The sequence below is a fragment of the Cydia pomonella genome, chromosome 19, assembly GCF_033807575.1.
Source record: "Cydia pomonella isolate Wapato2018A chromosome 19, ilCydPomo1, whole genome shotgun sequence".
Taxonomy (NCBI): domain Eukaryota; kingdom Metazoa; phylum Arthropoda; class Insecta; order Lepidoptera; family Tortricidae; genus Cydia; species Cydia pomonella.
The window spans coordinates 7,665,826-7,688,389 of record NC_084721.1 but is presented as its reverse complement, the minus strand read 5'-3'; the positions used below and the strand labels follow the sequence as shown (position 1 = coordinate 7,688,389).

The following is a 22,564-nucleotide window of genomic DNA, read 5'->3' as shown; positions in this document are numbered from 1 at the left end:
TATGCCAGTCGCACGATAGCTATGTCAAGCCCGACCAGAAATATATGATCATTGTCAAGAGGGCACTATTATTCTAATGTATAGGGTAATCCACACTCGCGTTGCGGCTTCGCGCCTCGATTTGCGTACGAGTGTGGAGGGCCCTTATGTATAAGGTTTTACCTTAATACCTTATCAGTTTATTAGTTTAGAATGTTTAAAATGGCAATACGAATTAACTCTTTAGCTGAAAAGGTGTAATGCAAAGGAAACAACAAGTGATTTCGTAAATATATATTTTTAATTTTATATCTTCCATCAATACATACAACGACACTTATACATTCAAAATTTGGCCATAACTACAAAATAGGTCTCACTTCGTAATGGCAGGTCGCTTGCAGAAATACAGGGGCCTGTCTGCAGACAGAGACACTGGGACAACGGGGAAGACAACATTCTCAATAGGAAGTTTAGCATAGAGCGAACAGAACCGCGACTGTCCGTGACTAAGGCTGCGTATCTACTGAGACGGAGCGAAGCGGAGATGTGCTCCTCCTTCTCCTCCTCCGCTCCGCTCCGCCGTAGTAGACCGGCAGCCTGGAGCGCACAATACACGGGACCACGCCACCGCACAGCGGTGCGCGCCGTGAGATCTGGGGGCCTACCGCGAAAACCGAAATTCGCAACTTGGGGAGATCTTCCTCTTTTACTCTCACTAAGACGTAATTAGAGTGACAGAGAAAAATGCTGGCAATTGACGAATTTCGATTTTCGCGGTAGGCCCCCTGCGCTTAACAGGCATAGTCCAACTACCTAATTATTTTAATTTTGCACATTGCACATACCTATGCGTAGGCAAGTATGATATTGATGGAGGAAAAATATTTTACAAAATAAACCTTAACGAAATATCTTCGGTGTATGCTAGGAGCTATAAAAATTGAAAATAATACAACTAATTAATTTCATTACTAGTAAGACGTTACATTCCGTTACCACGAGATCAGCGACGGTGTCGCCCGGTGTGTATAATTTCCTTTTGGACGAGCCCTCGGGCATGCTAAAATGAACTTTATGCCCAATACCCTTGGGTGCATTTAAATACACTGTACAACTAGTTAGAAATGGCATTGCAAAAAGAGAATTGAAACCGTAGTAAACCCCCTGCCGAGGTTAGAGTAAGCCCTTTGGTAGTTTACTAAACTGTTACCAATTGGTGGGTATAGAGTTAATTATACAGATTTTACAATCTTTGGACTTTTTAAAATATTTTGCGTATAATTTAAAAAAAAAACTTTCTCCACCATTCGATTCTAACTATGCTTTATTCTTACAGCATATTGCAACAACTTGCGAATCAAACATACAACACTTAATACTTACTATAATATAATACCTAATTATTTTTATAAAGTACCTAACAAAATTAACTTATATTTACAGTTACCATTAAATTTATAGCAAAATTTTACTATTTCAGTACTCAAGTATCCATAATCGTGTTCGTTTCATGGTGCTGACAGAAACGTTGAAGCCAAAACGTTCAGATTTATAATTTCAATACAATAATTGATGAAGCATCTTAATACTGTCGCAAACTTGACTTTTGATGCAAACAAATGGAAATGAATGATTTCGAATAACAGTCAATAATGTCATGAAGTGTTAAGGCACCGTTGGTTTCTGGGACTTAATAAATAATAATGTAAATTTTAGATGATTAATAGTACCCTGAACCACTTAGGTCCGCTAAGCTTCGGCGAAGCCTCGTGAAATCCACTGGTTATGAGATCAAAACTGAATAGACTTGAAAGATCGTAAGGTCGTGTACGCGAGCAAGTCTCATTAATGTGATGATCGTTGCAATATTGAAAATCGGCTAGTACACGCTCTTATCACAAGATATTGCATTTAGGAGACATTTGAAAATTTCATAGACAATATAGAGTTCCGAATGTTTTTTTTTTAAAAGAAATATGGCAGCGTGCCAGATCGGTGCGTTTCAGCAGGTGAGTGATGACGTGTGTGTTCAGTCGTCGTCCTTCTTTTCCATCTTCGGTTCGTACATCGCGTGCAGCTGCTCTGGCGAGATTCTGTAACAAAAATGAATAATATACATATTTTATTGATCCAAAACAATGTCTGCTAATCCAAAACTTTTTGTTAAAATATTATCTCTGTTGGCTCTGTTGTCTTTAAACTGTGTTAATACCTTATATATGCATATATACTAGCGTCACCTATTTCGCGATGTCAGAATCCCGAAGTGATTCAGATTAGATTTAAGTATTAGCAATGAAGCCAACCTTAGCCAAGCCCTCGATTTCACACACCTATACACTAGAAACTTGGACGACGGCTCCCAGGCCCAGGGTCGGATGGGATATGGCGTCAGGTCCCGTTTCCGGTTCAAATCGGCTACCGAGAGTGACATTTGCTCTTACCCGAGCAAGCTCTGCAGGTCGCAGACGAAGCGGTAGACGTAGCGCTTGCCGGCGGTCTTGTGGATGATGTTCTTGTCGTAGTAGTAGCGCAGGCCGCGCGACAGCTTCTCGTAGTTCATCTTGGGCTTGTTTTTGCGGATGCCCCAGCGTCGCGCCACCTGCAATACAGGAGAATGTTAGAGCATATGCGACTATTCCTAAAATGCTCTTTGTTTCTTTGCAATAAGGTTTACCAATTTGTTAGGGATGTGGATCAAGGTATTTAAGTAGTAATATGATTAAATGTAGGTATGACGGCTAGACGGATCAAGATTGGACTCTAGCACTGGTTAGCGGTGCTCTAATAAAAACGTTTTTCTTAGGAGATTAGGGTATGGATTTTTTCCTAAGAAACTCTTGCTACGTAACTGCAATCCTATTGGTCAGATAAAATATGCAAAAGACTTGAATTCACTCGCTGACATCATAGGAAGCCAGGTGTCACTTCGTATCAGCAGTAGCATCGCTCTAAATGTATCAGTCACCTAAGTTTAACTTTTTCATCACAGCGGGGATCGAGTGCGCATGGATATCTTCGCTTCGTACGGGGCGCAGTGTAGAAATCAAGACAAGACTCACCTCATCAGGGTCGGTGAGCTTGAACTCCCAGCCGTCGCCGGTCCACGAGATGAAGCCCTGGCAGCCCTTGTCCGTCAGCAGCTCCAGCAGGAACTGCCACAGCTGGATGGGGCCTGAACCTGCAAGTTCACACACACTTGCTTTACGATGTACGGGGCATTCTTTACCATACATATTAGGTATAACTCAAAAGTTAGCAAAAGATAAACTAAGAGTATCATTCTACGCGGACGCTTGGTAAAGTTAGTTACGGGGTGGTTTTCTGAAAGTAGCCGATATGTGGACAAATCTAGTTTAGTATTTCACATTTACTTAATTATCAATATACGTTCGGTTACAGACTTTAATTGTTGACCCATCTACAGTTCAAGCTAATTTGGTTGTCAATACTAACGCTATGGCATCTCCAATGTAAAGTAAACCCTAAATGGCTCAACAATTAAAGTCCGTAAGCTTTTCACCATCAGTCTGAGTTCAGTGATGGACCGTTTAATGATAGTGATTGAGGTGATCGTATTGGTGTTATGTTATTTGCGACCCTATCTACGTAGTAAAATTAATTCTTATGCGATTGAAAGTCTCACGCGAATGTGCTGTGCATATATTTCCTACTTCATAAATTGAGGCTTAAGTAGGAAAGGTTGCGGTTGACCAGTTGTTATAATGAACAAAATACGTATTTAATTTGGAATCTGTAGGTATAGAGCAGAAAACAGGGAAATACTTATAAGGAAACATAGTGCTATAATTAATGAGCAGATTTTTATATATAACTTCAATGAGAATATAATTCCTGTTTCATTCACTCGTTAATACCTAGATACACCTATTCGTATTAATATGTGTAACTGAAAGTCAAATGGATACACTAGAAATTTTGTATGAACCTAAGTTTACCTACTACATATAGAGATGTAATAACAATAAAAAAAATTGAACAAGTATATTACAAATATCTACTATCTGTCTATCAGTAGATATTTCGTATTGACTACAAAACCTATTTCACATTTGCTATGAAAATTCCTAACGAGCGGTACATGTATTGTTACACGGGTTAGCTATAACACATATCTATCATAATTAATACGATACACGACACTCGATGTTGAACTTTGTTCCAACGCATATTAGAGACTTTACAGTTATGAATGATTCACGATTAGTTTCACAAGACTTAAATCGACTGGGATATGGACCGTGATAACACACAGACACACAGTACAGTGGTAACGTTGAAAGCGAACACAGGCGAATGAGGGTAGACCGAGCGCAGTCTACACAACTTTGACACCCACCCACTATCTCCAGTTACCCGTGAACAAGATGCATGTGCGTCGAAATAACGGGAGCTCAAAAACAATATAAAAGGTAATCACTAATCACGGTCCATATCCCGGTCGATTTAAGTCATATAGAGACATATTTAGTAGTACACGTACCAGTGAAGCAAGGTCCTGACGCGGGGTACGCGAGCTTGTCCTGCGGTATGAGCGCGTGCTGCTCGCCGGGCCACTCGCTCCACTCCGAGCACGTGCCGCCGTACTCCGCCGGGTAGCTCTCGCCGTAACCTTCGCCGCCGTACCTCCCGCCCGCACCTGAGGAGTTTAGATAACGTTAGATTAGGATAGAAGAACTTATGCTATTTCTATCCCGCCCCTATAGGGTATTCGACTACTACTCAAATTTTTTCGAACTGTCAAAACGATTTGCCACTATGGAATTTATATGAAACACTAGCAAATGACGACACGGTCAAGTTACCTACTCTTTATAGTTTTATAAGACTTATAAAATAGAAATAGTGTCTAAAAATAACTGCTGTCTACGTTTCTCTATTAATGTCGTGGTGCTTTATTTTGTGCATGGTATGAAATTATTTATTTTAAATTCAGTCAAATACCCTATTATGTAAGGGTATAACATAATTTGAATATAGGACCATCACATAACATATACCTACCTACTTCTATTCTTGACTAACAATACTTATGATATCATCATAAATTAACCAGGAAATTAGCTAGCTGAAGAATCGTAATCTCTCGTTAAAGCTACAGGAAAATTAGCGAGCTATGATATTTCATGTTATGAAACTAAAATACTTATTAAGTATGTAAGTACTTAATACTTGGCCATTAAAGATAATCCGTCAATGATACGTTGATCGCTTTAATGATCAATTCATTAAGGATTCAAGCAATTATAAATGTTTCTACAGCGTACATCAGAGCTAGTGTATTGACAGAATAATAATGAACTAAGTAACTGTGGAACATTAAAAAACGTTGAACGTTTTTGTTTCAAAGGTGTGATGCATTTCGAGACGTGAACCCGACACTCTGTGAATAAATAAAAGATGAAAGACGAACGAATTTGTGTCTTGAAACTGAATATCTTCTTTAATTTAGGTGTCGTGTATGTTTCTTTGTTGCTACAATCGTCCTGTGATCTTTTTTTCTAATGAGAGGGCTTGTTACGTGGAACCTTAATTATTTACTGTAAATATAATTAACACGACACATATTGCGGGCAAGAATAAAATCCTGTAGGTATTTAAACATGTATCTGTAAAACGTAAGGGTGCGATATCCTCATCAAAAGCCCGTGAGATAAAACGCTTTGAAATTTCGACGCTTTATCGCGATGGGGAAATTTTAGCGTTTTATGGTTGCCCGATTTCAATTTAGTATGGTTGAACAACATTAACATTTAATTAACCCTTGATAATATGTTTGCAATTTGTTTTAATTTAATGTCGCAATATATAATGTCGTTTTACAGGGTAGGTACACGGATTAATCCTATCGTACCTACATTAAGAAGTAAAGTTAGCTAACGTGTATATGGGTACCCAGCTAGTTACCTACAGACAGCACGCGTTAGGATCGTGATACTTAAATAGAGGTCATCTCTATGGGAATTAAGAGACTGGTGGATCAATTGGTCATAAGAGTACATACCTAACGTGTGTGTAAAAGGGTACCCATACCCAGGTTAGTACACTTACCTCTAGGATAAGGCTTGGTGTACGCATGTGGCTGGTATTTGTGTTCGTGCGCGATGAGTGGCTGCGAGTGGTGCGCGTGGTGGTAGTACTCGTCTAGGTAGGGCTGCGGCGCGGGCGGCGCGGGGTACTCGGGCTGGTAGTACTCGTCCAGGGGGGAGGCGGCAGGGGGCGCGGGCGCCGGCGCTGCCGCCGCTTCCGTGTACCCGTAGGTGGAGTCGCGGGGGCCGCCTGTCGTGTAACCACCTGGAATAGAGATACAAACATTTTAGAAAAAGTTTCCGAAATAAAGTATGTTCTCTCTCGTCTGGATGTTGTATGTCTGCCTAACGATAAAAACGAGACGTTCAGTAAATACCTATGACATTTTGGCGCTATAAGATAAGCCGCAAAAGTTTTTTTTTGTTGCTGTACAACGTACAACTAATAAATGTTTCTTGTCTGTGTTCCGAGTCACGCTAACGACTTAATGTACTATTGATAACCAAAGGTTGTAAATAAACTGTGCCATTTTTCAGTGTTCTTTTAGTGTCCTATGATGGTAAACCACTTACATGTTATTTTTGGGGAAAAATCACCGCTTTTACCTTAACGACCCATCATGATAGGAAGTAGGAAACCGGTTTTAGTAAAACTTACCCTACTCGTATTGTAAAACTAGAGTAATAGAAATTGTCAAAATCAATTCATGGCTAACATATTCTGCATATAAACTAAAAATCAGGACAGTGTGATCGCTGCGTGCGCGATGGCGGGCGGTACCGAAGCGCGACGGACACGGTTCACGGCGCGCCCTTTGTTCCGAGCCCGCCTCGACGCGCCCGCGCAGCGCCCGCTACACGACGCAAGTGCACAAGCATTACAAGACACATACGACGTTTTACAATTGAGAAATTATTTGTCTAAAAGGACTCGTGAAAGCTCCAAAATGTCACAACTGCTGAGATTCTGTTATAGTGATGGGATGTTTTGATTTAAAGCGGTGTAGGTCAGTGGACGAAAAGAGCGTATAAGTGTTAAAGTTACTAACACAATAGGGCTTTTAAATGACAGTGGAGGATTCCTAAAGTTTCGCCACGTCGGCTGGACGTGTGGTTCATGTATGTTTTGTGTAAGAACATATGGTAGCCAGGTATCACTTGTTCATATTGAACCCGAAAGGTAAACGTTATGACGGTCGAAACATTGTGTAGACTGCAAAGATAAGTAATTTCATTCATCAGAAGTTGTGTCCGGGTTTGGACCTATACATACATATTTATTACAAATGTTTAGAGGCACCATAGTGAATACACCGGTAAAATTAGATACATAAGTCATATCATATTAATGTCATTTTGACAAACGAATGACGCAAATGAACTGAACTTAACCTTTGGACTCGTGTCATAAAAATCTACTTTTAGAAGAAGTTCTATAAATGAATAAAGAGAAGTTTTCCTTTAAGCTCCGAACAGTCGCAACGGACCTAAAATAACCAAGCTAACTCTACATGTATAAAGTGAGAAAATGTCATTATTAAATGTCAAATTTCTATGAAAATATGACGTTATAATGACACTCTCACACATTTTTTCATTTTTCATTTTATTTTCAAGTCGGTGCAGAGACTGCAGAGTAAGCTTAGACAGACGCTAATTAAGCCTTTATAAGGCAGAAGGAATATATTTCCCACCAGATTTTGAACTTTGAACGTGGATACCTACATTTAGGGTATCATATTCGATATTCCTTTGTATAAATTGTTTATAGAAGGTATCTATTCTGAATATATATCTAGATTTTTAGAGATTTGATGCGCAATTGCACACACATTAGGTACGCCTCAAGCGTAAACTTATATTCAAAAGCATATAAATAGCCTAAACTTTTTATTAAACAATTTCTTAGGACTACCTTTCGGTAATTAGTAGGTCACAAAAGTGTATATTTTTATAGTCAGTCACTCATGTACTTTTATGCCAGTCACAGGTCACAGCATCATACTTAACCGAAGATCGGTAGACCTTATCTCGTTGCAATAAAATTTACAATGGCCAGTTACGGCAGCTACCTAAGGTGACGATACACCTAGCGTGCAGCGTGTTAGAACCAAGCATGACTGCTAGGTAATAAACATAAATAAGCAAAATTACAGTCAATTGTTTACTGGTCGGTCGACTCGTGTTGGTGTTGTATTGTATCTAAATATTTATGAAATATTATCATTGGACGGGTGAGGCTAGGTTAGACTACTAACTACTACTAAGTAGTCCTGTTATTATCATTACCTATAGCTAAACAAATAATGGTTGCTGAAATTGAATAATAATGTAGTCTATTCTAGGTCACTAAACTAGTGGCAGTAATTCTTGAAAAATAAATGTAATTGTCATTGTCAAGGTTTAGACGCGTAACTTATTAATTTGTATTCGTTCTCAACTTGAAATTTTAGTCCAAAATGACCCGTGTACCCTACGCGTGTACCTATGGGTTATGGATTTCAATTCGATACAAACTATCAATCAATTTTTCGTGTTATGGCTCCATCAAGGTGTTGATGATTCTGCCAATGTCGAGGTTGGATAAGACACGGCTAGTATATGAATCTTATTACGGTCATAGACAGTGTTCGGTGGAGTATCCGATCTGCAAAGAAATACAAATTACGACTAACTAATAGACTACATACAACTATTAAACAATATGAACACTACACTAATGGAGCAGCCTGGATACTGACACTACCTTTATTATCGCCATCAGTCAGTTCAGTCACGTCGTACTGTTGTCACAGTTAAACTACTATTCGTAAACCTTATTCAAACGAGATAAGGTCTATCTATGGCCAGTTAAGTATGTTGATGTTAGCACTGACCATTGGTGAGCCTTACGTCTTCGTAATAAGGTTGACAAATTGTCATTGAATAGTGTGGACGGTACAGACGCGCTACAATGAATGGAGTCCGCGAGCGCGGGTGACCGCTGACCCCGCCACGCACTCTGAGCACGCAATCATATCGCGGCTTGTTTTAAATACGAGACCTTCACGCGTAGAGGTTGGATACGCGTTTTTAAAACTTTTTAAAATCAGTTATAGCCTGGATGCGAGGCCTTTAAGCCACGCTTTTAAGAAAATTGGAAGCGTATTTTGATTGGAATATTTAACAGATTGTCAACCATAGCAAATCCAAATCAAATTCGAAACCTGTTATTACAATAAAAATACACCTTTAGGGGTGTTGTTTTGTTAGGGTTGGCATATTATGTGCATTTTTGGTTGAACCACCAGATAAGTTTTGATGACTTACTTCCTACTGTGTTTTCTGGTAATTGTATTCAGAACGCATAGGAAGGTATAATTCGTAATCTTTAATTTATTTGGTTCATGTCACAAACAGTTGAAGAAAAAAATCTGCAAGTTTGTTTTGTAGCCTACTGCGCTATAACTAGGTTATTCATAAATTATTAATCAGATTTATTCGTTAACATGTTAACATCGGTAAACCATTAGGTACCTATATTCGATTAGGAGTGAGTTATTCTGAAAATAAACGTCGTAATGAAAATAGACGCAAACAAATACATTTAACGGAAACACCTAATCAGACGTGTAAAAAAGTGAAATACCCTCACATTCTTTTGGTCGTAAACAAATCAATGTCACGACGACAAATACGTACAAAATATCCCAAAGATATTTTAATGAACCCATTATGCCTAATTACAATTCCCCAAGCGTCGCAACAGTCAATAAATTTAGAAAAACGTGTAAAAAAAGACTATAAATTTATGAAAACGCGTAAAAGCACGCCCGGCCTCGTGACCTGCGCGATTCGTCTTGGGACGACTTATATGGGCTCTTTGTTTTGTTCACATGGATGAGGGTAGTTAATTGAGTGCGAGTTTAAATGTGTTAATTAAATTAGTTACTTATAAAGATAAAAAGGTGCGTTGAACCAGGATTATATTTAACAAGATTGTAGGTAAGTACTTAATAAAATTTTTGATTGAAAATTATGCTCTTTTTAATTAAACTAATGCAACATTTTATAAATAAAGAATAACTTTTTTTGTAAAAAATCTTGTATTGAGATAATATTGAAAATGATTTTCTTGATTTTATTTTTTCTAAACGGACTGCAAAAGTAGATACCTAGATAGGTACACAAACTGTAAAATAACTCAGGTAATAGAGAACTAAATAACAAAGTTCATTCAACTACAACTATATCGCAACTAGCTACATAAATAGTTAACTAATTTTGTTAAGTGTAGTGCCTACTTACAGCCACGAACGCAAGTGTCGTTACCAGGATGCTGCTTAAAACATCTCACACAGATGAATAGGCCTATTATATAGTGCCTACTGCGCACCGCCAGCTCTCAGCAAATCTAATCAACAACATTATTCTAAATTCGAATTTTCCTGCAACCGTCCCTATAGGTTATAAATATCGGCATCGAAAGAAAATTAACGAGTTTCTACGATACGATATCGGTTGCGCTCGATCGGGGGGCGTGGAGCGGAGGGGGCGGGGCGAGCCAATCGGGCGCGGCCACGCCTCGCGCGCGCCGGGTCGAAAGGTCGCGCGACCATTGGTGCAAGACCGGAGGACAGCGGAGAATTGAGAAAATACACATTTGAAATTCGAATGCGAATTCAAATACGTATCTACTCGGAACTATACTTACCTATGTGTAAAATGTGATTGGCTGTTGCCTGTTTGTGACAGCTGTCCTGCCTTTGTTATTTTTAAGGACTAAGCTAAAACCAATGATATTGTAACTATAGATAGGTCACACGCGCTCCAAAATTGCAGCACTTAATTTGTGACAATTGTACAGAATGCTCTTTCTTTAGTGGCGTCTAGGCAAGCGAGAGATGTGCAAATGCTAACTAACGAGCTCCTGCTCATCACAAGAGAAAGGGACAAGCTTATGTTCAACAGCGAGTGTAATGTAACAAAGATAAATAGTATGCGAAAATTAATCAACATAAACAGATTCATTCAGAGGTAATTAAATAAATATGGAAAAAAATTTATGCTCGTCCTGTATGAGTACACTATTTATATTTTATAATATCATTGGCTAAAACTGAATAATATATAATTTCTCCCAATTTTTTTTTCTTATAAATGTAATTGTGAAATTAGGTAGGTATACCTACTATTCATATGACATTATACTCTCGCCAGCCATCAACGTCAGTAGAAAAAAGGCATGCATGAAATTCAAAATTTGTTTGGGAGATCTATTCTTCGTGCCTACATTTTTCTTGCCGCTTTTCCCTACTGACATGCAAAGCTGGCTTGCCAGAGTACAGTAAGAACAGGTCTCAGATTTTTATTTGAATGAGTGCCTAAGTGTTAAGTAAGTAATTGCATGTTACTTATTTATCTAAATATGAAGTTATTCAGCATCGATAGATATTAAAACACAAAATAATGCAATAATTACGGCAACTCAAGTACTTAGAGGTAAACATAGGCGGTCTTATCGCTAAAAAGCGATCAGCATCGACTTGTGCACCTGAGGTATTATGCACTAACAAAACAGAAGCCTAACGAACTCAATTCAAATAACCTAATATTAGAAGTCAGAACATACTATGTTACAGTATTATCGCATCGTATGAAATCCGAAAGAATTGTAGGCAATATATTATTAAATTCTTTCTGGAAAGGATTAGTATAAATTCTACGTAAGTAGAAATCCTCTAAATTTAGGTTAGGCTTACAAGACTTCGGTGTTCAACTGTAATGAGGCGTCACACGCGACAGTAACCTTAGACCCCGCACCACAGCTGCAACACAGTCAAACTTTTTTTATTCTGTTCTTCGAAACATGAGACCGCGAAAATGTTCCACAACTTTTTTTTCTGTCAAAGCACGCGCTAAACCTGCCATATGGCGTTAGTGACTGAGGCGTTTTTTGTTGTTCAAAAATGTTTGCAAAAACAATAAAAGTAGATGCGATTTTAATAACGAACGTTTTCGAGTTGATATTTTAAAATTGTAGATAACGCATCGGTCGTCACATATCGCGCCAATTCCCATTTGGGAGCGGAAGTCGAAATATGAATTTTTAAAATTAGAATCAACGGCCGCAGGTGAGCGCTCGGTGACAGCCCGCTGTCGCCCAAACGCCGCTGTTTTGACACAAATAGCGCTGCCCTATTAATTATAATTAAATTTTACTTGTCTATGGTTGTATGAAATGGATTAAACTGAAGAAAGAATGATACAAAATAGGAAGTTAATAGTTGCCAGAAAATTCTAAGAGCTGGATGCCTACGAATACAGTCTATGAGTACCTTATAGTATCCTATCCTATCAAAAAGTATTATTTGTAATAAATGATCAAACTCCCTCTAGTCTAGAGATACCTATCTTGCAAGAAGTACTAGGTAATAACAAAGTATACCTATAGGTATGTTATTAGTAGGTAGCTACCTAGTTAACCTCATATTTGTTTAAACGTTACATAAAGAGTAGTTGATTTGAAACAAGATTATACTAGCCCCAGGTTGTAATACATACACACATACATTATCTTCATCAACATTTCAAAATGATGCAATGTTTAACTCTACATCCGATCTTCATAACATAAACATAACAATTTTAATTTTTTAGGAAAGTATTCACAATAATTTGTCAATTAAGAGACAAGTTGTCACACGCAGAGTGTTCTGTAATAAAACAAAAATTGTGGGAAAAACGCGCGACCGTTCGAAAGATAAAGGAAATGGTTGTCAGCGCAGCGCGCTTAAATCAAATTCAAAATTGGAACATCTTTCGACAGGAAGTGTTAAATATATTATTTAATGTCGCAGATGCCACGCTTTGTTATGTAGACATTTCCTATCGTAATTATTTTTATTAAAGATATCTTCCTACCCACGTTCTTCAATATTTATTCCGTGTTGAAATTGAGTCTAAATTAATCCAACAGTGTAAAATGTATAGACTCGGTGTTTACAATACATTTCAGGTATGCACCTACTTGTGTAAATGCATTTATTTAACATCGTTTTTGTTACGTCATTACATATAACTACATACCTAGACATAGCATATAGGTAAAGCCTGTCGAGTAATATATGATCACGCGCCATATTGCGGAATTTCATTGGAACTAATTATTTCATACTAAACTGAACTGTCACCCTGTACATGAGAATAAAAGCGCCCTCTTGACAATTATCATATATTTGTGGTCGGGCTTTATATAATATTCCTTAATTCAACCCTACCTGACGCAGCTATTTACCAAGGAAAATATTAATGAGACAAAAATCGTCGTTCATAAAATCGAATGTTATTACAGCGTCATGACCTCAACTTGGTTTAAAAATAAAGAGTACCAATCAGTACTACGGCTCAGGAGTGCTATTCTCGTCGCTTGTTGAACTCGTAACTGTAGCCAAACCAGTGCATGTAGAACTTTAGAGTTTTAGAAAACTAAGCGCTGTGATATCATATTTATACTGGTATGCCTGAGACGACGCGCCTACAGACGTTGGGAATAACACCTCTGCTGCGAATTAGCTAAACACAGAGTCGATATTTATCGCTCATAAAATGGCATATGGCGTTCTCGTATTAACGCTACGCATACATATAATACTGCGTTTTACCTCCATACAGCTTTACATTATCTATTAAAGAATATTTTTACAAAAAACAAGCTTACAATAATATCCGGTGGAATATGTTGGCGTTAATTTATAATCAAACTGTCGCGGCAGATGTAGTCAGATTCAACATTATTAACAAAAAGAAAAAAAATTTATCGATTATCTGTGCATTTATGTTGTTTGCTCGGTATAAAAAGTTTTACACCAGTCGGTTATAATTATAATGTATGTATGTGTTAAAGAATTGTTATAGATGCCAAAAATACGACACGATATAGGAATTGACTAAATGTCACTGTACAGTCGTTAACCCAGCGAAAAATACTTATATCTTAAGTGGGAAGTAGACACGTGATCCATAGCTAAAGAGAAAAAGTTTTTCCACTTCTAAATATTTTCATTTCTCCATGATTTTTTAGTATATAATTGACACAATAAAAAAATAGGTTTAGAGGTTTTCCTTTTTTTCAAAATTTGCAATCCAAAATAAAAAGTTTTTTTAAGGTGAAACCTAAACCTAGAATACATTATGCTGAAGCGATCGACATCAAAATCAAAGTGATTTGTTAAGATTTAGTTAGTGGAAACCGTTTTCTCCCGAAATGGAATTTCATAGAAAAAGTACCGTTATTTCGCTAGGTTCGCAAAGCTATTCTACCCTCTTAGCAGCATTTTGAAATTAAGGAATGGAAATTGATTGTATAGTTAGTGCTATTAAAAATGGTTACTTATTATTATTTTATTATTATATTAACTACGCTGCTTAGTATTGCTTTACAGTAAATTTTATAGGTACTTAACATTTATAGCATTTTATCTCAAATCGAATGTTAAACGAATGTTAATATTAGGTAGGTAAGTATTTACAATTACTGTGGAATTATTGTTTTGCATTAGACAGCACTAAACAATCCTATAAGTTAACGATGAATCTTATAGTAATTTTAACCTCTAGTGTGCCGCGATTATTATTTTTTCAAATAGTTTCCTCGTACGCGGATCCGCGTTCCGACATAATTAAGAGCGTCAAAGTCAAAAAGCCAGGATTGGTCTAATACAACATACATATAATCACGCCTATTCCCTGGAGGGTTATGCAGAGACGACGGATTTCTACTTGCTGCGATCCTGACTTACCTCTTTCGCTTCCTATACTTTCATCGCATTCTTCATACACAAAAAATACACTAAAACAAACGCTGTTACAGTATTAATTGAACAGTTGAGGAGCAGGCCTATTTTCTATTCTTGTAGTACCTACTGATTATGAATACATTAAGGCATATTTGTTTAGCATTATGTAAAGAGCCGTGGTATATGCGAGCGTTATTCGGCAGGTGCCGCGACACCTGCGCTGCGCGCGCGCCACAAAAACGCATGGGGGACCGACACCGACCTGACCGCGGCATAAGGGAAGCCGTAAATATATAAAAAATCTAATCCGTTCCCATTTAAAGTAGGTGAGGTTTTAGAGTTTCAGATAAAGGATCGTACAAGTACATCGTACAAGTCAGGTGTATTGAGCAGGATAAATATTTAAGTACGCTACTATGTTAAAGAACAGATTTCGACTCTACATAGATATCACCTATTATTAAACATACGGCCCATTAGAACATTGCTTATAAGATGTCACAGCGATACGATACCGATCTATCAGTGTTAAAAAGTGAAGTGATCTATCAGTGTATCAGTGGTAGAAAGTGTTATTTCTTCAAGCTAAAACGTCACCACCTACTTGCGATTTTTTTGTTCGGACATGAGTGGACTAGGGGTTATGGCATCAGCCGCCAAAGCTAAAGATCAAACTTCGCCCACAAAAGCCTAGTTGGTCAGTATTTTCTTACAGATAATAGTGTCAGGTTGATGACATGACTGAGAAAGTTCATTCATTCATTCATTTAATCCATTGTTTTATCATGTTCATCAGTACATAAAGATCTTATTTTTTAGACTTAGTAGGTACATGATACCCTGTTAGGGCATACAATATGGGACATGTTACTTAATCCTAAATAAAAATTACAATAATAATAATAAAAAAAAGTTTATAAGGTTAACTATCAAACAGTACCTACGGCTGTCCGCTAATACAGTTTTGGTTGGGTACCTGTACCTACTATAAGTCTTAATTTAAGGCTTTTTTGTAATAAATGTCACTGTCCGTTAACTCTGCCATTTCATGTGGTGTTGAATAAAAATGTTCTATGCCTATGTCTAATAGATTTTCTGAGATGGCTAAATGACATCTTTAGGCACAGATTTTTTTTATTAAATTGAACGTAGGTATGTAAGTAAAATATTCAATTTGTTAAATATATCTCGTTTAGGTAAAGATATTCTATACCGAGTAAAAAAACCCAGTTAATCTAAAGCCAATTTATTTTGTTGCTAACGAACGTCTGGAAATCCTTATCCTATTTTCCTGTAGCGTGTCGACTGTATTTCCATTTACTTACGTAAAATAATGCTTACACTTACGATTCGCCTAATTAACTGTATTAAGATATTGTTACATGCTCAGTATTTGGACCGAGAATATGATTTATTCCAAAATTACCTAATTAATATTTTACCTCGATTAGAACGTGTATTTCCATACTTGATTATTAGTTATACTATACTTATAGTATATAATATTTTATTTTTACACTAACTTTGACTTCGAAAAAAATATTATAACATAATGGCGACTCCGTGGATTCTAGAACCACGGCGAGCATCCAAAAGTCCCAAGCCTAACTATAAGGTTTGCGTTTTCTTAATTCTAGTAATTTATACATATTTAAACCCATCGATAACTCGGTACATAGGAACTGTACAAGTATTGAAATAGTTCGTTTTTTTTTAATACTACGTCGGTGGCAAACAAGCATACGGCCCGCCTGATGGTAAGCGATCTCCGTAGCCTATGTACGCCTGCAACTCCGGAGGATTCGTAATACATAATAATAAATTAATCACATTATCTTAATACTATGAGAGCATCTGGAGGCAACTAGAGATTATAATACGAGTAAGCGACAATATAAACAAGCATATTGTAGGTATAATTAGAGATTTATTTTTAATCCTTATGGAATGTCTCAAACAAGTCCCACCCATAACGCGGAAGATGTCTTAATTTTCATACAGGACTTATAGTTTCAAGATAACCTGATCCTTTGCTATACGTTTGATACAATTTGAACTTTCCTGCTTTATATCTAACGTCGATTTGGGTTTGTTGATTACTGCATCTGACAGCTGACATTCTGATCCTAGTCAATTCTAGAGTGCATTTTATTTTGGACTCTACTTGTTCGAGTTAAGGTTGGGAGTTTCATGATTGGTCGAGACAGGATATAGCGGCGCTACGAGAGCGGAAGCGAGCGCATCAATGGCGACGTGCTCTGCGCCTGCGACTCGTTAACGATCGCATAAAATTGTCTATGCTCGGTGAGATTTTTAAATCGTACGTATCATAGGACAGGTCTTGTACTGGTTTTCTTACCTAAGCTGTTTGTGTTATCAGTAATATTTTGGAAATAGTTCACATTACAGTAAAACTATAGCCAAAAATAGCCATTTTTGCCGATTTCATGGTATGGGGATTTGTATATTTTTTCTATTTAATTAAATATTACTTCTACTCATACTTTCTACTCGTAACTAAACGGGGTTTTTTGCTCAGTCCCTTCAGTTGGAGCGTATTGAGCTTAGCAAGAAAAAAAAACGGTTCAAATCTTTAGACCCTTCTGTCTCGTCTATAGAGGTAGAAAGCTTTGATTACGGGATAGTATTGAGTGAATGAATGACGATTATGAGGCGGGAGGAAATGCGCCGCCGGAAGTGGCCATATTGTGAATGAACGTGACGTCGGCGGCGAGACGGTGACGTCATCATGGACATGTGATACTGATGCACTTGACGACTACTTTTTTTATCATTTAAGCAATTTTTGATTAAATAAAGTCTTCATATGCCGAAAAGCGGATCCGCGTAAAAGGAAATTATAAAAAACAAAATACTCGCGGCATGCGAGAGGTTAAATGTTACAGGTACAAGTTTCAGGTAGGCATAAGTCAGGTGTGACGTGTGATATTGATTATAGGTATTGAAATGAAAATATACACACACTCGTTTGTATTGACGTTTACAACTGACGTGAACCCTAATTGAATAATGTAACGGATTACGGAAACTACCACTTCAACAAGTTCGATCTACATAGCAATGTGCAAGTTGCAGAACTTTCTCATAATTACAGAAAACTTCTGGAAACTTCCATAAGAAAATTCTCATGCAAGTTTCCACTCAGAAAGTTTCCGTTCAAATTAGCTCATTTCAATTGTCATAAGAATGGAAGCTATTTAACTGTAAAGTAGGTTTGGCAATAATGAATAAAATATAAATATATATAATATATATTTATTTATTCTTAATATTTTTTCCTTATTATTTGTTATTATTTTTTCCTGCACCAACATACACAAATGTCTCTGTTTGACCCAATGGTTGACTGGTAGAGAATGCCTTTTGGCATTAAGTTCGCCATTTGTACATTTTTCTTTATGTGTGCAATAAAGTTTAAATAAATAAATAAACGTGTAGAAAAAAATATTGAGAATGAAATTTTGCAATTTTTTTAAATGCCCCTTGGCACATAGCTGCTTCCACACTTAACTTTAGATTTTAATTGGAGCGCGAAATGGGCTTGCAGAATCTTCTAACATAATCAATGATTGTAAGTATACACTATTTTGTCTTTTCGTTCTAGAATCTAAATTTTCCTAAACACCTATAGTTATTTTCGCTACACCAATAAAACAATAAATATTCAAAGACGTTATAATATTTATAACAGCAGGCGCCCGTGTTAAATCGTCCAGTAATTAAGCCATTAGTTCTTAATCGAGGTGACCTAAGTTCAATCCTGAATCGAGGAATGCGGCACCCCGCTATTTTAAACGTGCAGATGGCAGCAGATGGTCGCGGTCACCTTAGTGTTAGACAGGTGATTCTAACGTTTTCGGATGCCACAATAACTTAGTAGCTATATTTAATGAAATTATCCTGCCCCTATAATATCTTGTACCATAGATGAGGGTAAGCTCTTGTAGTGTACAACTCGAGGGATAATAAGGACGGCTATGCATGTTTTGTTTTAGAAGTTAAAACGTGAGCGGTTTGTGCACCGTTTCAAAAACAATCGAAGCCCTTTAATTCATAGTACCTATACTATTACTCTACCATTCGCTATGAACTTACACTTAGTTTAAAATGCACAGCCAGCTGCAAATTTGTATGGACACATTATGAATAAATTCATTCATAAAGTGGCAATGCCATTTTGCGCCTGGTGTACATGGCAAGTTTTCAGTAACAGACACGAAGCGTTGAACAACGTGTTGTGTTTCGAAGTTAACGATGTCATTGATCTTCACTTCTGTCCATATAGGGCACAAGTCTCGTATGCGGCTATAAAAATGATTTAATTTACTCTATTCTCATTGCGATCACGCAAGATTTGTGGGTAGTCACAAAAGGAAGGAAGCGATTACTGAAAGGTGAGGGACCGCACCGTTACTCTCGCCATATCGGGCGCCGTGTCATCGGTGGACACGCGTCAACTGCGATTTAATCTGAACAGCCTGTATGAATATTCATAGGATACAACGCGTGGTGCGCATTGCAAGTTTGCGTCCAGTTCCATTGATTAAGTGGCCGGCTTGTGGCTATTAAGATTAGGGTTAAGCGGTAGATTATACTGGCTATGCAATAAATACGTACTGATGAATTGCAGTTAGTCTTTAGTAGAATTAGAGCCTGATGGTGACCATATATTTCTAAAGTAAGGAAGCAAATATGTTTTCTTGTTCGTCGCCAATTGCCAAATTACTAAGATCTGTACTCTACCATATTATGCGATCTAAAACGATCGCTCCATGATTTAATATTCCAAATTTAACAAGATTTAACTCACAAATTTCCAAGACAAATTCGAAAACCTCGAGAAAACATTATCAATATAATTAGCTTTTCTTTTGTTAGTCGGACTCTACAACACTCGGCGTCACGGAAATCGCATACCCACCGATTTTTGCTTCAAGCGAATATAGTTCTTATCATATGTATTATACCCTATCAATAAAGGAAAAAATAATAATAATCACGAATTTTGGCGTTCTGAACGAACACCTAAAATACGCGTTGTAAAGGTCGCTAGTTGTGTTACTTTGGATAGGATAAAAAAAGGGGGGGGGGGGGGGGGGGGTAAAAGTGAGGTCATTCGGTATCCAGAGTTCACAGAGGTAACACCGGAACAGCTGGAGACAGAAAACACCCTAAGAAAATGGATACCACGGAAGCAGTAGCCCTAGTAGTGTATTATTTATTACACAATATCTATAAGAATATTGATATTACATTGTATTGTATAATAAAACTATAACTTCCTGCTCTCGTCCAGGTAGACAGTTTACATGGCTGTCACGTAATCTATGTATGCAAATGTCATGTGATGCTAGTGCGAAGCTTTTGATTCCCGTCACGCGGCGGAAGCTTGCGCGCGCGCCGGATCCAACATGGCGGGCGAAAGTGTTTCCGGTAGAGCTTTCCAAGCTGGAAACTTCTAGTCCTTGTATAGGTAAGATTAGCTTGTTTTACACGTACCGCAGTACAGCTGTGACTCCATACCGATTTAATGATCAATAGCTAAGTGTAAAAGATGATAATGATATTACAATTACAGGTATTTGTAAAGTGAAACTTTTCTTTACGATCGGATTCATTCAATATGAAATGCCGATCTTCAATTTTATTATTCATACAATTTAATGCATAACATATAAAAGTTTTCGAGTAAGAAAGAATTTTTTGTCCGTTCTTTCAGAATCTGAGAAACATTGCGGATTTTACTGTATTTATCAAGAATAAAATTGACAGAACCGGCAGGAGTATTTTATGCAAAATTGTATACCTACAACCGATTGTTTTATTACATGATGTAATTAATGTAATAATAATATAACACAAAATTTTACCATGAACAATTATTACGCCTTAATAAACATAGTTATTTTAATTAGTAAGTTAACCTTCATAATGATTTGCGAACACGCTTATATTTGTTCGGACCTTGCTTCCCGTAACCGCAAAACCGTTAATGACTCAAAGGATGGAATTATAGTAAATATTACGACCTGAATGAATGTATTAATAAAAAAATAATCTTTATGACAACTTTGAGTTATTACATTGGTACCTGGCTCTCAAAATAGGTTTCCCTGTCTCAATACATATTTTTGTTTGTATTCGTGTTTATATTCATATTTTTTTTGTTAATTACATAAAATATGTTCAATATAAATTTAAGACGCAAATAGGTATCAGAAAAATAGGTAATTATTACGAAAATATCAGTTATGTGATATAACTTAGATACAATAAAGGGATTAGGATCACCCACTAAAATTAATGTTGCTTATCTATTTTGAAAATGACAATAAAGAAAATGGGTGAAGATAGAAACGAGTTGGTATGAATGAACGTAAATAATATTACAAATTTTAGATAGGTACCTAAGTAATTTATAATAATACTACGGGATTTCCCCTGTGTGGATGAATGTACTTCTCTAATAATAGCACATCAATATCATTAAAAAATTAAATATGAAATCGTTAAATCTCACTAAATTCTTTTCAGTGTTTTATTTAATTTACTTGTAATCACTTATTACTTTCAATTATCACGGTGTGTTTATATTGAATTAAAATAGTTCTAGTAATAGTTATTCAAGCATGCGTTCTTTAAAAAGAAGGCAATAATCGCCCTTAATAACTTGGTGAACACGGAGTCAATCGGCTTTATGTTTACCTACAATCAAAGAATCTGACCTGTGGTTATGGCATATGTGGGGTCTGGACACATGGCGTCCAGCGCAGGGTCGAACGCCAGCCTGTTCTGCTGGGGCTGCTCGTACACCTTCTGGCTGGGGTCGTACCCCAGCCGCGCCACACTAGCTAACGCCTGTTCATAGTTCAACCTCGAGTTCTGATCCTGACCCTCATACCCCTTTAACTTTACACTGTAGTCCGAGAAATTGAGTTTTGTGAGGGCCGACATGGGCAGGTCGAGCGCACACGGCGGCACGGCGGCTTCGCGCGGAGACTCGACTAGGAGCATGGCTGACCCGGCCGGCACCGCACCGGTACCAACACTTAAATACACCTCATTTACCACGCACTTCAATATAAAACTAATTTATATACACTAATCGATATAGGAAAAAAAAACTTTAAACGAGTTTGTAGTAAAAATAAACTTTCCAATTTAAAAGTCCGCGCTCAAAACGTCAATCGAAAAGCTTCGGACTTGACGCAATTCGTAGCACCGCTCCGCTTCGCGCCTGATCGCCGACTGCGAGCTTTCGGGCGGAATGAGAGGGCGGCCGTGGAAATTGTGAGCCGAGTGTGAACGACGAGGGCCGAGCGTGCACGACTAGTGACGGAGACACACGAACGCGTCGGACCTGTCGCGCCACCTGCTACACGACCAACTGTTGCGCAACCGTCGATTTTTTTGCTAACCCCCGGAGAAACATGAAAATTAGCGCAAGCATTTAAATTAGTTTATAGTCTAACGACATACGAAGGGAACACCCTCTGTCAAACCAAATTGTATTCTAATTCTTTCTTGCTCTGTTATAAGTCTCCATTGTAGAGCCAGTTCGTAGAGTTAGATTAGCTGACATAAAATAAGGGTGGGTGGTAAAGTTTTTCTGCGTTTCAGTACTCAAGTAAAATCAGCAATTTCACAACTAAACTATGATTTATCAAAAAAATATTTTCGAAAGCAGAAAATGCACAGGATTGATTATTATTGTTATTAGCATATGTATTTAAA

At 37.4% G+C, this 22,564-nt stretch overlaps 1 protein-coding gene across 5 annotated transcripts in view; it reads right to left on the bottom strand.

The window, feature by feature from the left end:
- Positions 1–258: 258 nt before the first annotated feature.
- LOC133528163 (ETS-like protein pointed) overlaps positions 259–22,564 on the bottom strand; it is a 176,207-nt gene continuing 153,901 nt past the window's right edge. For 4 of the 5 annotated variants that reach the window (XM_061865416.1, XM_061865419.1, XM_061865418.1 and 1 more), the window contains 5 exons: positions 6,055–6,297; positions 4,487–4,642; positions 3,045–3,163; positions 2,427–2,584; positions 259–2,075 (listed from right to left, as the gene is read on the bottom strand). In XM_061865416.1, coding sequence (XP_061721400.1) covers positions 2,012–2,075; positions 2,427–2,584; positions 3,045–3,163; positions 4,487–4,642; positions 6,055–6,297 — 740 coding nt within the window. In that variant the 3' untranslated portion in view covers positions 259–2,011. The remainder of the gene's footprint in view (positions 2,076–2,426; positions 2,585–3,044; positions 3,164–4,486; positions 4,643–6,054; positions 6,298–22,564) is intronic. The other variant, XM_061865417.1, reaches the window with a different exon arrangement.